The sequence below is a fragment of the Suricata suricatta genome, chromosome 11 (assembly GCF_006229205.1).
Source record: "Suricata suricatta isolate VVHF042 chromosome 11, meerkat_22Aug2017_6uvM2_HiC, whole genome shotgun sequence".
Lineage (NCBI taxonomy): Eukaryota > Metazoa > Chordata > Mammalia > Carnivora > Herpestidae > Suricata > Suricata suricatta.
The window spans coordinates 46,661,363-46,675,573 of record NC_043710.1 but is presented as its reverse complement, the minus strand read 5'-3'; the positions used below and the strand labels follow the sequence as shown (position 1 = coordinate 46,675,573).

General features: G+C 48.3%; 1 protein-coding gene across 8 annotated transcripts in view; it reads left to right on the top strand.

The window, feature by feature from the left end:
- AMPD3 (adenosine monophosphate deaminase 3) overlaps nt 1-14,211 on the top strand; it is a 56,951-nt gene that overhangs the window by 1,078 nt on the left and 41,662 nt on the right. For 3 of the 8 annotated variants that reach the window (XR_003915162.1, XM_029956246.1, XM_029956241.1), the window contains exon 2: nt 8,288-8,513. Coding sequence is in view for 6 of the 8 variants with exons in the window: in XM_029956246.1 (XP_029812106.1) it covers nt 8,288-8,513 (226 nt within the window). In the remaining 2 variants the exon portion in view is untranslated. Of the gene's footprint in view, nt 1-339; nt 521-3,502; nt 3,550-4,112; nt 4,239-5,115; nt 5,215-8,287; nt 8,514-14,211 lie in introns of those variants that run through there. The other 5 variants (XM_029956244.1, XM_029956245.1, XM_029956243.1 and 2 more) reach the window with 5 other exon arrangements.

Below are 14,211 nucleotides of genomic sequence, written 5' to 3'. Positions count from 1 at the left end.
GCTTCTTCCGTGAGGAGGCGGCTCTCCTTTTCCTGCGGGGCCGGCGTGGGGGCTCGCAGGTGCGGGGGTGCGGGCGCCGCGGCCGCAGGACGCTCGGTCCACGCCCCTGCCGCGGGGCTGCACCGCGGGCTCCCGGCGAGCAGGCGGGGGGCGCGGCCTGGCGGCGCCCAGTCCCAGCCCGCTGCAGTGCCGCGCAGCCCCTCCACGGCGCTCGCCGTGCGCCCCGCTCAGTGCCGCCACCTGCGCTCCAGCCCTGCGGGCCGCCCCCTGCGGGCCCACGGCAGGACCCTGGCACCAGAACCCTCTGAGTGCGCACGATGCTACGCTGCTGACCTTGGGCCCGCGCCCGGCGGCCCCTGCTGCCCAGGACGCGAGTCAGAGTGCCCCGAGGTCAGAATCTCGGCGCTGGGCTTCCCAGCCTACCCTGGCATAGGCGCCGACTCCGGACTCAGCCCTGCCTGGGTCCTTGACGGTATTCCTGCCGCTGTCTCTGCGGTGGCCTGGGCTCCAGAGACCTCAGGTGAGCCAGCCTCATCTCAGCTCCCTGGCGGCTTACTTTTAGAGAAATTTAGGGACATGCCGCCACTTAAGCTCCTGACAAGTTTCTAGGTGCTTGAGGACTGCCCAGATGCCCACTGCTGGGGTGGGGGTGGGGGTGGGGGGACTTCCACCTAAAGGCAGGGGAATGGACAGAATGACAGGGTGATGGGTTCATTTGAGGCCTCATCCTTACCTCTTTTGGCTCTCTCCCAGCATGGGACGTGTACTGGCTTCTGGAAGTCTGCTTTCTGCCCTTGAACTTCCTGGTAGCTGCTTTGCCAGTGCAGTTCCTAATGGCTCTTCTTGGCTGACAGAGGCCTCTGGGGTGAGTTTCAAGGGACTGTGGAGTAGAAGAGGCTTGCTAACTACAGTGTCATTTCCCCCAAAATTTTAGGTCCCTGTATGTATCTGGAAGCTTGCGGGTGACAAATTAGCAAACAAGCCAGGTGGAAGCTGGGAGGAAGGAATTTTATCAGGGTCCTGAGCCCATGTTGGCTATCCCCCTTGACGTGGTGGCGAACAATTGGCCAGCTTCGGGAAAAGCTGTCAGCAGCTGGAGCTCTCATGGGAGAAATTCCTCTCTTGGCTGTGAAGCATCAATGCTGAGTGGTAGTTGAGCTACTGAGCCAGTCAGACAGAGTCCCTATCAGCTCTCACCTCTGCAAGTGTCGACAGCAGGTTTGGAGTAATGAGCTTGGCCTGGTTATAATTCTGGGTGAAACTCTGAGAGGCTGGCTTGCTGTAAAGATGATGGTATCCAGCTGCCCTGTCTAAGAATCATGGAGTTTGCATGGATGGGCTGCTAGGAGACTCTTGGACCTCTTAGCTCCATCCTTAGCATACCCTCAATCCTTTTGAGATCCTAAATAAGGAATGAGTAGCTTTCAGCTAGGTCAAAAAGTTCTTTGAGAGATGAGGCCTATTTTTCTTGTCCTTACACCAGGCAAATCACTCTTTAAATGGCTTTAAAATCAATCCCAGGGGTGCCTGGGTGGCTCAGTCGGTTGAGCCTCCGGCTTCGGCTCAGGTCAGATCTCACGGTCGTGGGTTCGAGCCCCGCATCGGGCTCTGTGCAGACAGCTAACTCGGAGCCTGGAGCCTGCTTTCGGTTCTGTGTCTCCTTCTCTCTCTGCCCCTCTCCCTCTCATGCTCTGTCTCTCTCTGTAGCAAAAATAAATAAAACATTTAAAAAAAATAAAAAATAAAATAAAATCAATCCCAGATATTGAAAATATCCTGGGGCAGATAAAATATAGCCTTAGGATTAAGCAAAGAGATACCTCTACTCTCCTAAAGCTACTCATGGCCTTCCTGGTTCTTCCTTCGAATATATTAATCTCTTAGATCTTCTGAGTGCTGGCTTGCATATCAAGGAGAGCAGACCATGTCAATGGGCTTTGATATATAAAGGGCTAAGGCATAGGAAGATGGGCTTATGGCTGGAGCCTTGCCATACTAAGTCAGCAAGAAGCATCAATCCTAGAGGAGGAAGCTATGCCTCCTGATCTGGTTTCACATTTAAACATGGTTTCCTTCTCATTGCTTCCAAATAGGAGCTTGAGAGAGTACCTGGCACACAACAGCACTCAATAAATAATGTTGAATAAAAGGACTCAGTGTCTAGATGAACCTTCTTCTTTTGTTTTCCCAGTTGGACTCTCTTGTACCTGATACCATGATGACATTGATGTTGATAAATTATACTTATAAAGTATATGCTAGGTGCCAGGTACTATTCTAAGCCTATTCTACAATATGTAAATATGCTAAGTTAATTGCCATGACAACCTATGAGGTTCGTACTGTTATTATCCCCATTTTGTAGAGAATAAAACTAAGACAGAGAAATTGAGTAACTTGCTCAAGGTCATGCAACTAAGTTGTGGAACAGGATTCAAACCCTAGATAGTCTGACTTGAGTCCATATACTTAACCATATATTGTACGGACTCTTGAGATTGCCATAGATAGATTAATCACTTAGCTTATTCATTCATTATTTTATGCATTCATTCATTCAATGAATATTTATTGATATCAACTATATTTTAGGCATGGGATATAATAATGAATGAAATGGGCAAGATCTGTCATGGAGTTGGTTTTTAGCAGTTGAAACCCCTTTGTCCAACTGCCATGTGAGTCATGCACACTTCAGGAAGACAAAGAAGGAAAATCAACTCCTATAGGCAAGCCCAAAGCATCATTTCAGAAAAAGGGAGAGTAGTATATTCCTTGGTGAGACATAAGTGTGAGGGGCACTTAAGTGATAAAAGTGAATGCAATCTGGTCTCCTGGGAAGGAGATATAGGGCCTGGCCCCTGTTGTCACAGATTGTCTTAATTTTTGTTCAAAAAGGAAATAAGTCTTTGAGCTTAAGACCAGTGCTCCTTAGTCCAGGGAGACTTTTAGACCACAAGGAGCAGTGACATATGAGGCTCAAGATGGATTTGTGAAGTCATGAGCAAAGTTTGCCCTCCCAAGACAAAGCACATTTTCCTCCTAAACTGCCACTCTTCTGGAGGGTCGTCTATTTCTTTGGCTCAAGCGGGACCCTTGGCCATTGTTCCGACCTACATTTTCTTCACTGGGCTGCTGCTCATCTCTGTCCAGACCTAATGGAGTGAGTTTCATACCCCTACCTGGGCCTCAGGAAGGCAGCCTCCTCTATGTTGGAAAATGAAGGCTCAAAGTGGAAGGCATTTTCCAAAGACTGTGCCACGGATATTAATAGGTGTTTTCCTATGCTGGCTATGGTCAAAGGGTCAAATAAGTGTGTTGGGCTAAACAAAGTCAAACAGCTTTCTTTACTAAGGGACTCTCTGGTGTTTACAATCCACTAGAAGGAATTGTGCATGAATCCCCATAAGGGGTTGTTGTATGCAGTATTTTCCAAGCCTTGTGTCCTTTTATGTTCTACAGACTACACTTCGGAAGATGCTTGTTTAGACTGAGGCTCTCTGTGGTCTGGTTACAGGTGCAGAATAGAATTCCCTGAACTGGATCCAGGTAGGTTCTCAGATGCATAGGATAGGATGGCCCCACTACAGCCCCAATTGAACCTCTCCCTCCCTAAAACAGAAAGAATTAACTGGCCCTTCCTCCCCTCTGGCAGAACACTACTAAAGGCAGGCACCTTTCCCCCCTATGCTTTAAGTTTGATCAATTATTTAATGAATACATACCACCCCTCCAGGTTGCTTGTAGCTTGCTGATCGTACTGTTTACGAAACAGCTATGAGGACAGGTGGGTCATAATCTCTGGGTAGCTAAAGCCCAGCAACAGCCCAAGGATCATGTGTCAACCCTGTAATCCTGCTCTGCACACACAGGAGTCATTATGTGGGCTCAGGAAGGCACAATCTCACAATTGGACATGAGGAGGTGACTCAGGCCCAAGTCAGGGCTAGAGCTAGCCTCCCGGTAAACAACTGACCCATCCTTTCTGGGCTCTTGTCCCCAGGATTTCAACAGCACCACAGAAATAGCTATTTTGCTCACGGTTATTTCCCAGACCCGCACCATTTGTCTAAGTCACTGTGTGGGTTCTGAGGCTTGCTTTTAAAGGACTGCTCCTGTGGGTCACTTGAGGCAGCTCCACCGTCCCCAGGGAGAGCAGCAGCTGCTGGTGGCCGAGTGCAGCCAATGCCCAGGAGGCTAGTCAGAGCTGGAGGCCCTCGTGGGAGCAGAGAGCGGCAGTAAGAGGGGGAGGATGGGGCAGGTGGGCTCAGGGGGCTCAGGAGGGACACGCTTCTTTTCTTTTCTGTGTGTGTGTGTGTGTGTGTGTGTGTGTGTACGTGCATGCGCATGTGCTCATGCGCTCGGGCTCTGGTAGAGCCTGTCAGGCTGCCCAGTCACCTGTGATGTCAGCTTCCTTCAGGGAAGGAAGGAGTGGGACAGGGCATGGCAGCTTTTCATCCTAGCCTGCTCCTGTGCCGAGGAGTCACCTCTCCTTGAGTCTCTGTCCCTTTCCTGGGAAAGGAGAGAGCAGTTCAAAGCCCTTGCTCTTTTAGAGGAGGAGGGGGAGGAGGAGCTCTATTGATAACTGGGCTCAGGGCCATGCCTGCCAGTGCTGGGGTGCCTTCAGGGAGGTTGCTTTGGGGAGCCTTCTAAGGGAAGGCAGGCCAGGTTGTGCCGTAGACAATCCCCTTGGTAGAATGAACCTGGTGGGGTTCAATGGAAGCAGGAGAGGTGATGGTACTGCACGTTCCTGCTCAGCTTTCAGGGGTGTCTGATCATTATAGAGAGGTTGTGGCTTAGTGGCTTATCTTCCGCGCTCGATCAGGAAGCTGAATGGACCGTTGTGTTGGGGGCAGCAGTGGCTTTGTGTCTTGCTCTGGAGAGGGCTGAGAACAGGGCCTGGACACTGCATACAGCACGCAGCAGCTGTGGGTAGCTGGCGTTACCTGGGACCTTTAGCAGTCTTGGAAATTTTCCACTTACATTCATATTCAAGGAAGAATTTCCAGCCCAGACGCTTCCTGCTCTTGCTCAGGGCTGCTCACAGATATGCAAATCAGAGACCTCCCACCCCTGGCGGCGCAGACAGGACCCAGCCAGCTGCATTCACAGGGACTCAGTTCAGCCTCCCAGGCATCCACAGCCCATGGCCTGAGTGCCTCGCCTGTGTGGCATCCTCAGGATCAGCCATGGAGATTCCAGCCCTGGGCTCAGGTCTGTGTCATGGGTTCTGACAGCGGGAGTCTGGCAAGAGCAATAAACAGCGTCATTTGTGTAAGGAGGGGATTTAAGTGGTACTGTGGTTCCTTTCAGGAGGGCCTATGGTACCAGGAAAAGTTACTGTTTGTTGAAAGGGTGGCATTTTATAGCTTTCTAACTTTGGGAGCCTTCTTCAAGCTCATCAGAGGGTGTCGTTTGTAATAGTGAGATAAGCTGTATCCCTAGCTGATTGAATTTATGGTTAAGCCTCCCAAGCCTGCCGGCTTCAGCTGACAAACGGTTGACAAACGGTTGAAAGCCAGGCTCAAAGAAGCAGCTGGAGCTGAATGTCTGCTTGGCATCTACAGAGCAGGCTTTCCTCACACAAGTCTGCCCAGCCAGGTGTCTGTAGGTCTCAGATGAGAGCCGAGTTGTGGTGGGAGGGGTTGGCAGGATGGAGCTATCTGCCAAGGATGTCCGGAAGACGGATGTATAACGGGTTCCAAGGCTCACTGACTTAGCACCCCAGCTGGGTTACCTGGGCTGTACTGAGATATGGAGTGAAGTCTTCACCACTTATTGAAGACACTGGTAGTAATTCTGCAAGAGGTTGATATGGCTTCTGCAATGAAAGGAATCTATGTCTTTGGGGAAATGCTGCTATATGATCCTATCCTCGGGTCTTTGATGTGCCTTGGGAATCTGGGGTGAGGAACTGTGGAATATAGCATCTCTCTGATAATTGGCCACAGGATCTGTTTTACCAGCAACAAGTGTTGACCTTTCATTGGACCAAGCTGGGAAAACACTGATTTAAACCATTTAAAGAGAATAGAAGATCTTTTGTAGAAAGATGCATCCTGAAAAGTATGTTTAGTTGATTTTAGCGAGATGAAAATGCTTCATGGAAAGACATGGCAGGGTCTGTGATAAGAGCCCTCAGACACAAAGGACCCTCTACCCCATGCCCATTTCTGAGGAGGCCTGGTGGGCTGTGTCTGGGTCCTCATAATTATAATTTTGGTTATAAACTTTTGGTTGCAAGACTTTTTTCCCCAAGTGAATGTGCTCTCATTTGGACATTTTAAAACTTTTTATATAGATAGTGTAGGTAAACATCTTTGTGCTTTTTCCTTCAGATTCTTTTCTTAGAGGCAATTTCTGGAACTGTGTTTACTCTGTCAAATTGTATGGATGCTTTATGGCATTTGCTGCCCCTCACCTGGGTCCCTGCCATGTCTACTTCTGAGATGCCCTGTAGGGTATAGAATGCTGCACTTGACCAGCAGCCTTAGAGTGGAGGGGGAGGGGGTAATGGGGGTCCAGCTTTATTTTCACCTAACTGCTCCCCCTGACTCTAGTTTTTTGTCTTCCCCTCCATTTCTTTCTTTGTCGCCTTCTTCCCCAAGCCCTGTTCTGATGATTTCCAGCTTCCCCTTCTGTGTGTTATCAGGATGTGGACATCTCCATAGACAGCTCTGGTCTCTTCCTCTTTGTGGGTCTGGCCTGGGCTATCTTGCTTTCTGCCGCCACAGATCAACACAGTTACGTGCAGACTTCCTCCCTCCTTAGCAGCTCCCTCCCACTCAGCCCCCTGGAGGGGAGAGAGGCCCAGGAAAACCAAGGCCCTGGGTGTGGAGGGAAGGAGAAAATTGATTTCACAGTCAAGGGGTTCACAGATGTTCTTTGACTGGTGTTAGGTACTAGCCTGCTTGCTTTCTTCCTGTCTGTGTCATGAATTAGGCACACAGGCCGCAGAGAAGACCAGAGCAGCAAGCATCCCAGGGCGCCAGAAACCTCTCTGGTACCTAGAAATTACAGCACTTAGAACTGAGAGGGCTTTGGAGATGCCTAGTCTCATCCCTGTATCTCACAGAGGAGAAAACTGTAAGGCACACGGAGTGACTGTCCCAAGGCCGCTCAGTGAGCTCTCCTCCCCTGTAACTGTTTCCTCTCCTGGTCACAAGCCACATGGAAACTGGGCCACTGTCTTACCTTCATCCTCATCTTCTGGCTGACTAAACCACCTCTCTCTTTTTAAAAAAAAAATCTTTTTTATGTCTTTATTTTATTTTGAGAGAGAGAGAGAGAGAGGCAGAGAGCAAGTGGGGGAGGGGCAGAGAGAGAGGGAGATACAGAATGTGAAGCAGGCTCCAGGCTCTGAGCTGTCGGCACTCTTAATAAAAGAGAGACCCCCCCGAGCAAGTTAGCTCTCTGTGCCTTCATCTTCTCATCTGTAAAATGTGAATAATAGGATTCACTGAGTTAATAAGTAAAAAGGGCTTGGGAGAGTGTACTTATTAATGAGTCCTACCTATATAAATGTTAAAAGAAAGGCAGACAGACAGACAGACAGAAAGAAAGAAAGAAAGAAAGAAAGAAAGAAAGAAAGAAAAGAAAGGAGCCAACCAGGGAATACAGATAGTGAGGAGCCAGTATGAAGAGAGATAGTTAGGCCAAGCTTTGAGGAAGTAAGTTTTCAGCTAGGCTGTGAAAGGTAGAGGATCCCTGCCTCTAAACCATAATGTGTCTTATTCAAAGTTCCAGAAGATTTGGGAGATGGTAGAACCATGATGGCAGATTCTTTATTTTCAGCAAAAGTTGGTCTTTTATGTGATGAAAAAAGTAGCTTTGAATCGCCCAGAGCGCTGCAGCCATCTCGTGGGACTGATCATTAAGACTTTTGGGCTTTCGTCTTCCCTCTGTGCAGTGGGGAGCGAGGTACATTGCTGTGCCCACATGGCCCCTTGATAATCTGCAGGAAAGGGGTCTGAATTCTCCTATCCCTTCCCCATCATGGAAGCAAAACCAGGAAAGGTAGGACTGCCAACATGCTGTGAGTCCCCTGTGTTTAGGACAACAGAAACACACGTAATTAAGTCATTCTTTGACTTCTGGACATTTGCTTTCTCATGGAAGGTGAGTGACCCTACACTCTTCACATCCAATGACTTATGGAGCTAGTGTTTGAAGCTGCATTTGGTCTGGGGAATTCCCCTTGTGTTAGTACCGTCTCCTTCCCCACCCCACCGTCTCAGGTCATCTGGGAACTCAGGAGGCTAACTAACGCTTGTTCTTTTTCTGCTAGCCGAGATGCCGCGCCAGTTTCCCAAGCTGAACATCTCTGAGGTGGATGAGCAAGTCCGGCTCTTGGCAGAAAGGGTGTTTGCTAAAGTGCTCCGAGAAGAGGACAGCAAAGATGGCCTGTCCCTCTTCACCGTCCCCGAGGACTGTCCCATTGGGCAGAAGGAGGCCAAGGAAAGGGAGCTGCAGAAAGAGCTGGCGGAGCAGAAGTCCCTGGAGACGGCGAAAAGGTTTGTCTCCATAAGTCAGAGCATGTGCACGGTGGTGTAGCCCCACACGGGCTGTGGGCATGAGATAGGGGGTCCATCCCTGGGAGCTGAGTTTATTCCTTAATCAAGACTACTTCATTTCCCACTTCTTTCTTGAAGGCCATTTCCAGGCCTATGTTTGGCAGAAAAGATCAAAAACCACTTTTTCTCTGCTGCCATTTGAACAACACATCATGTGCATAAATATGCACCATTTGCTAAAGACAGTTCCATGATCTTTTTGGAAATTTGAGGATTTGTTGGGAAACATCAATCTTTCTTCTTTTCATTGCTTAACAAGTACTTTGCATTTAAAAAAATTGTTTTATGTTTTTATTATTGAGATAGAAACAGCATGAGTGGGGGAGGGACAGAGAGAGAGGGAGACACAGAATCTGAAGCAGGCTCCAGGCTCTGAGCTGTCAGCATAGGGCCAGATGCAGGGCTTGAACCCATGAACCATGAGATCATGACCTGAGACAAAGTCGGCCGCTTAAGTAGCTGAGCCACCCAGACGCCCCTACTTTGCATTATTAAATAAGTCAGTTCACTATGTGCCAGGTTCTGTACTGGGCGCACAGGATGCACTAATGAACAAGATATTTCTAGTCCCTGCCATGGCAAGCTTACAGGTAGTTGGTCTAGACAACAATTAAGTAATGGGACAAATTAAATTTTAAAAATGCCAATTTATGATAAATGCTGTATCATTGAGGGCCTAACAAGGAAAAACAGAAACCACTTAAATACTGGAAGGAGGATTTAAAATTCTTCTTTTTTTAAGTTTACTTATTTTTGAGAGAAAGAGACAGAGTGTGAGCAGGAGTGGGAAAGGGGCAGAGAGAGAGAGAAACACAGAATCCGAAGCAGGCTCCAGGCTCTGAGCTGTTAGCACAGAGCCCGACGCGAGGCTCGAACTCATGAACTGTGAGATCATGACCTGAGCCAAAATTGGACTCTTAACCGACTGAGCCACCCAGGTGCCCCTGGAAGGAGGACTTTAATGCAGGGATGGTTGCTGAGGTGGTAGAGAGCTGAGAAGACAAACAGAGGGCAGGGAGGCAGGCCGGAGACTCAAAGCAGTAGGCAGCAAATGCCGCTCGAGGCCACAGGGATGTTGGAGGGAGATGGTGCTGCTGGAGCCCAGGGTGGAGGAGTTGGAACCCTGGTGGCATTTTCAATGGAAAATGAGCTGAGGAGGAGAGGCAACAGCTGCAGAGATGCTTCTAAGGCAGAGATGGCAGCAGGAGATACCTGGCTTCAAGCTTTCTGGCACCTTCCAGTTTCTCCCAGGGGTTCGGCCAATGGCCAGAAGCCAGCTAACACAAAGCCAGAAACATGGGGTGGGAGGCGGGGCTGGGGTGGGTCTGAGGACAAGCAAGCCTAGCATGGGTGCTATGAGGCAGGTGAATAAGTTGTTGAAGGGGAGAGAGAGAGAGAGAGAGAGAGAGAGAGATCGATCGATCGATCGATCGATCTCAGTCTGGAGGGATAGTCAGGGCTCAGGTCAGACTGGTCTTGTGCTCCCAGATAAGACGTTTGGATCTTAGTCCAAGTGCAATGTGAAGCTGTCATCCTTTCCATTGAGCTCACCCAGGAGAGTGGATTTAAAGAACAGAAGAGCTTTGAGAACGTGTCTAGGGGGCTTTAGCCGGACGCCTGGCCCACCAGCACGCTAGAGACCTCGGAGCTCACATGGTGGGATGTGAGCCCTAACTGTGACCCAGTCAGCAATCACATCCTTCCTAAGACACCTCTTTATTTTTAAAGGCAAGCCCTTTGCTTTCTTGGCAGTGTAGGATTTCAGTATTTCCTTAACTTTTTGGGAAGTAAAATGTCGAGTGCTGGTATAAAGGCTTCACCCTCCATCACATAAGTGAGGGGTTCTGAGCCCATGGAGTGAGGGGGAGTGGGTGCCATCAGCCAGCTGTGAGCGCCAGCCTGTGTTAGGTGAGGTGGGTGGCTGGAGGCTTAGCAGTGTGCTCATCTCTGGAGAGTCAAGAAGAGCATGACTGTAAAGGCCCTCGTCCACATGGCACTGGCTTAACAGAGGGGTGGCTCTGTGAGCCAAATGATGTACAGGACTCTCTGTGTCTTATGAATTGGGCATTATAGGTCTTTAATAATGAGAAGAGAAGAAGTCCTGGCATTTTTTATTATCAGGAATAGTGGGGTTTTGAGGCCAGTTTCCATTACAGGGTGACACTGGGCCTCACATCTGCAAAAAGAGAGTGTTCTTCTGATCAATGCCCAGGCTAACAGCAAAATGGAAACCTTCTTACTCTAAGTCCAAATGGTGCCCCACTGTTTCCAGAAATTCTTCTATAGGCTCCTCTCCAGAGATTCTGTTCTATCCCTGCTTGCTCTGGTGTGGTGGTCTTGGTTTGCATCTATCTGCCCCCTTAGACTGGGGGCTCCTTGAGTTTTGTATCTGGATCCCAGGGCCCAGCCTAGGACTCAGGCCGTGTTGGTGGGCAGTGGATGTGTGTCAGAGAAAAGTTATAGTAGCCTCACAGCTAGTACATCAGGGTGGCTACAGCTCTCCAGACTGCTGTGTTCTGCCACTTGCCAGTATGTTCTCTGACCTTAGAAAATTAGGAGACCTCACTTTGCCCCAGTTTCTTCATCATGTATAAAGTGGGGATAGTAACAGTAGCTACTTATGTGGGGTGTTGTGAGGAATGAGGGAATGAACGTGGAAAGGGCCTAGAACAGTGTCACAGTTAGCCCTCCATAACTGTTCACTATTTGGCTGACTTCCTCCTGAGGCGACAACATTAGCTACTGCTTACTGCGGGCTCAGTGCTGGGCTGGGCGGTTTGCTTTCATTCTTTAATCCCCACATCAAACTTATTAATTGGATACTCTTATTGACTTCCATTTTGCAGGTTAGGAAACTAAGGCTCAGGGAGGTTAAATTAACTTGCATGAAGATGACAGAGCAAAGAGTAGAACCCATGCCTTTTTTTTTTTTTTTTTTTTTTTTTTTAGCTTTCACTTTGGGGAGAGAGAGAGAGAGAGAGAGAGAGAGAGAACACATGCGTGTGGGGAGGGGCAGAGAGAGGTGGGGACAGAGTATCTGAAGTGAGCTCTGTGCTAACAGCAGTGAGCCCACTGCGGGGCCTGAACCCATGAACTGTGAGATCATGACCTGAGCTGAAGTCAGACTCTTAACCAAGTTGGATGTTGATCGGACTGAGCTACCCAGGTACCCCAAAGAACCCACGTCTTTTGAATCTAGAACCCCACACTTTGATCATGAGGCTATTCCATCTCCAGGCAGGGGTGAATCTTTGGTTTCACCCAAAGATGCTGGAATGACACTGGCCGCTGCTCCCCCGGGTATCATTGCTGGCTTTTGAATGAAACCAAGGGAAGCTAGGCCATAGCTCCCCACTGCCCACCGGCTTCTTTCCTGCCAAAGGACGGACTGATCCCTGGACTACCTCTCAGAAGTCCCAGTGTTCTCCAGAGTGGTACATCCCTAATCTGTCTTCTAGCCTTGCTGCTCCGTAGAGGCACCTTTATGGAAACATTCAGAAGTGAACAGTCCCTGGAGGAACCAAACTCTCTCTCTAGCTTCCTCTTTGTCTCTGGCTCCTCCCTGACATTCTAGAATACAAGTGGTGATATGGAGCCATCCTGCAAGGAGCCCACAGGCCTAGAGCCTGCAGCACATCTCCAGATACCCGGAATCTGTGGGTTTGTGTTTCAAACTGTGATACGAGAAGCGACATTCAGTTTGGAAAAACCCCTTCCTCACCCTGGCTCCTCTGAGAAGCCTGAATATTCCTGGCACTTGGAAAAGGCTTTTCTTTACAACCACTGCCTTTTCCTCTCTTATAAAAATAAAGAAAGAAGGAAGGAAGGGAAGAAAGGAAGAAAGAAATAGAGAAAAGACTATTGTAGGTCTAAGTAAAGGCACAAACTAAAACCGGGAAGTAAAACGGCTTCTTCCAAAAAGAAGAAAAACTGGGTTGTGAATAGAAAGATGAGCACCTAAAACATGGAGGCTGGCGGTCTAGGAAGCCAGCAGCGGTGAGAGATGCGCTGGGTTCAGACACAGCCCTTCTAGGACTGGGGGGTGGTTCCAGGGAGCCAGTGTTGTCAGAGAAGCACTTGTTTTTCAGAGGCTGGGACCTCTGGTCTCCATCACTACTCCCCCAGGCTGGGCGAGGAGGCCAGCAGCGACTGCTTGCGACAGGGCCCTACTTCCGTAGGAAGATGGCATTAGCCGAGTCTCTGTTGGGACTTGGGGGTGGGTCAAGGTGGGGTGGACAATCTATGGAAGTTAGGGGGCAGAGAAAAGAAGACAGGAAAATCTGAGAAGTACCCAGAAGCTATCTTCTGTTCACCTTCCCTGCCATTTTTTTTTTTTTGCCTTTGCTCACTTTGAACCTTATTATCCTACCTAGCCAGAGCTCATCTACCCTATGAAAGTACAAAGTTGGAACTTAGCCAACACTGATGGTGATATGAAAAATGTCTGCACAACTTAAATGTACATTCATGCTCCCCAACTCTCCTATTTCTTCTTTTTTAAGCAGCTTTATTTGAGATATAATTCGCATACCATATAACCCCCCGCATTTAACCTGTACAAGTGGTTCTTATTATATTTGCAAAGTTATGCAATCATCACCACAATCAATTTTAGAACATTTTTATCATTCCCTAAAGAAACCCAAGGAGCTTTCAGCTGTCATCTCCCCAACACTCTTGTCCCATCTCCTGTTTATTCTTCCTTCATAATAATAAACTTGGTGATCTTGTTTCTTATCCTGTGACAGATTTATGGAAGGAGATTAGAAGTAGGGAGAGGGATTTCTCCAGGCAGGGTCACTGTAGTGACTGTGAGCTCAGGCGTGGGAGTCAAGGCCACTGGGTTCAAATGATGCCCATGTCTTACTACTAAGTGCCCTTGGGTGAGGTCGCCATTATTTTCTGGTCTGCACAATGAGGATACTAAAACACCTACCTGGGGAGAATTAAGTGAGCTAATATGTATGACTACTTAGGACAGGGTTTGGAACATCATTAGGGTTCTTGTTTCTGTCATTATTATTTGACAGTCATCAGTGCGGGAGGAAACTATGAAAAATAGACACAAGAATTTGAAGCACAGCAGTCTTGGGACAAAGTGCCTTTAAGCTCATGACCCGGTAATGTGGTGATGACTCTGAGTCATCAAGAGAACTTGAAATTATGTTCAGCATGCTCTGATTAAGATATAGGAATTATGAGTTCATCATAGTTGTTGTTGTTTTTAATTAGGGTACAAAAGGGACAGACTTTGAAAGATGTAGCTTTCTAGAACAGCTGCTTTCCCAAGTAAAATAGATAAACAGATAGTTGTTATGAGTTGGGCATAGTACAGCTACAGTGTTATTAAATCATTTTGTTTAATAAAATTTCTATTTTTTTAAGTATTTATTTTTTGGGAGAGTGCAAGCCAGGGAAGGGCAGAGACAGGGGGACAGAGGATTTGAAGCAGACTCTGTGCTGTCAAGCTGACAGGCAGTGAGCCCCATGTGAGGCTTGAACTTGTGAACTGCAGGATCATGACCTGAGCCGAAGTCAGATGCTCAACCAATCGAGCCATCCAGGTGCCCTTGTTTAATAAAATTTCTTAAATCAGGGCTACATAACTTTTAAAATTCAGGGCCATTAACAAAGGAGC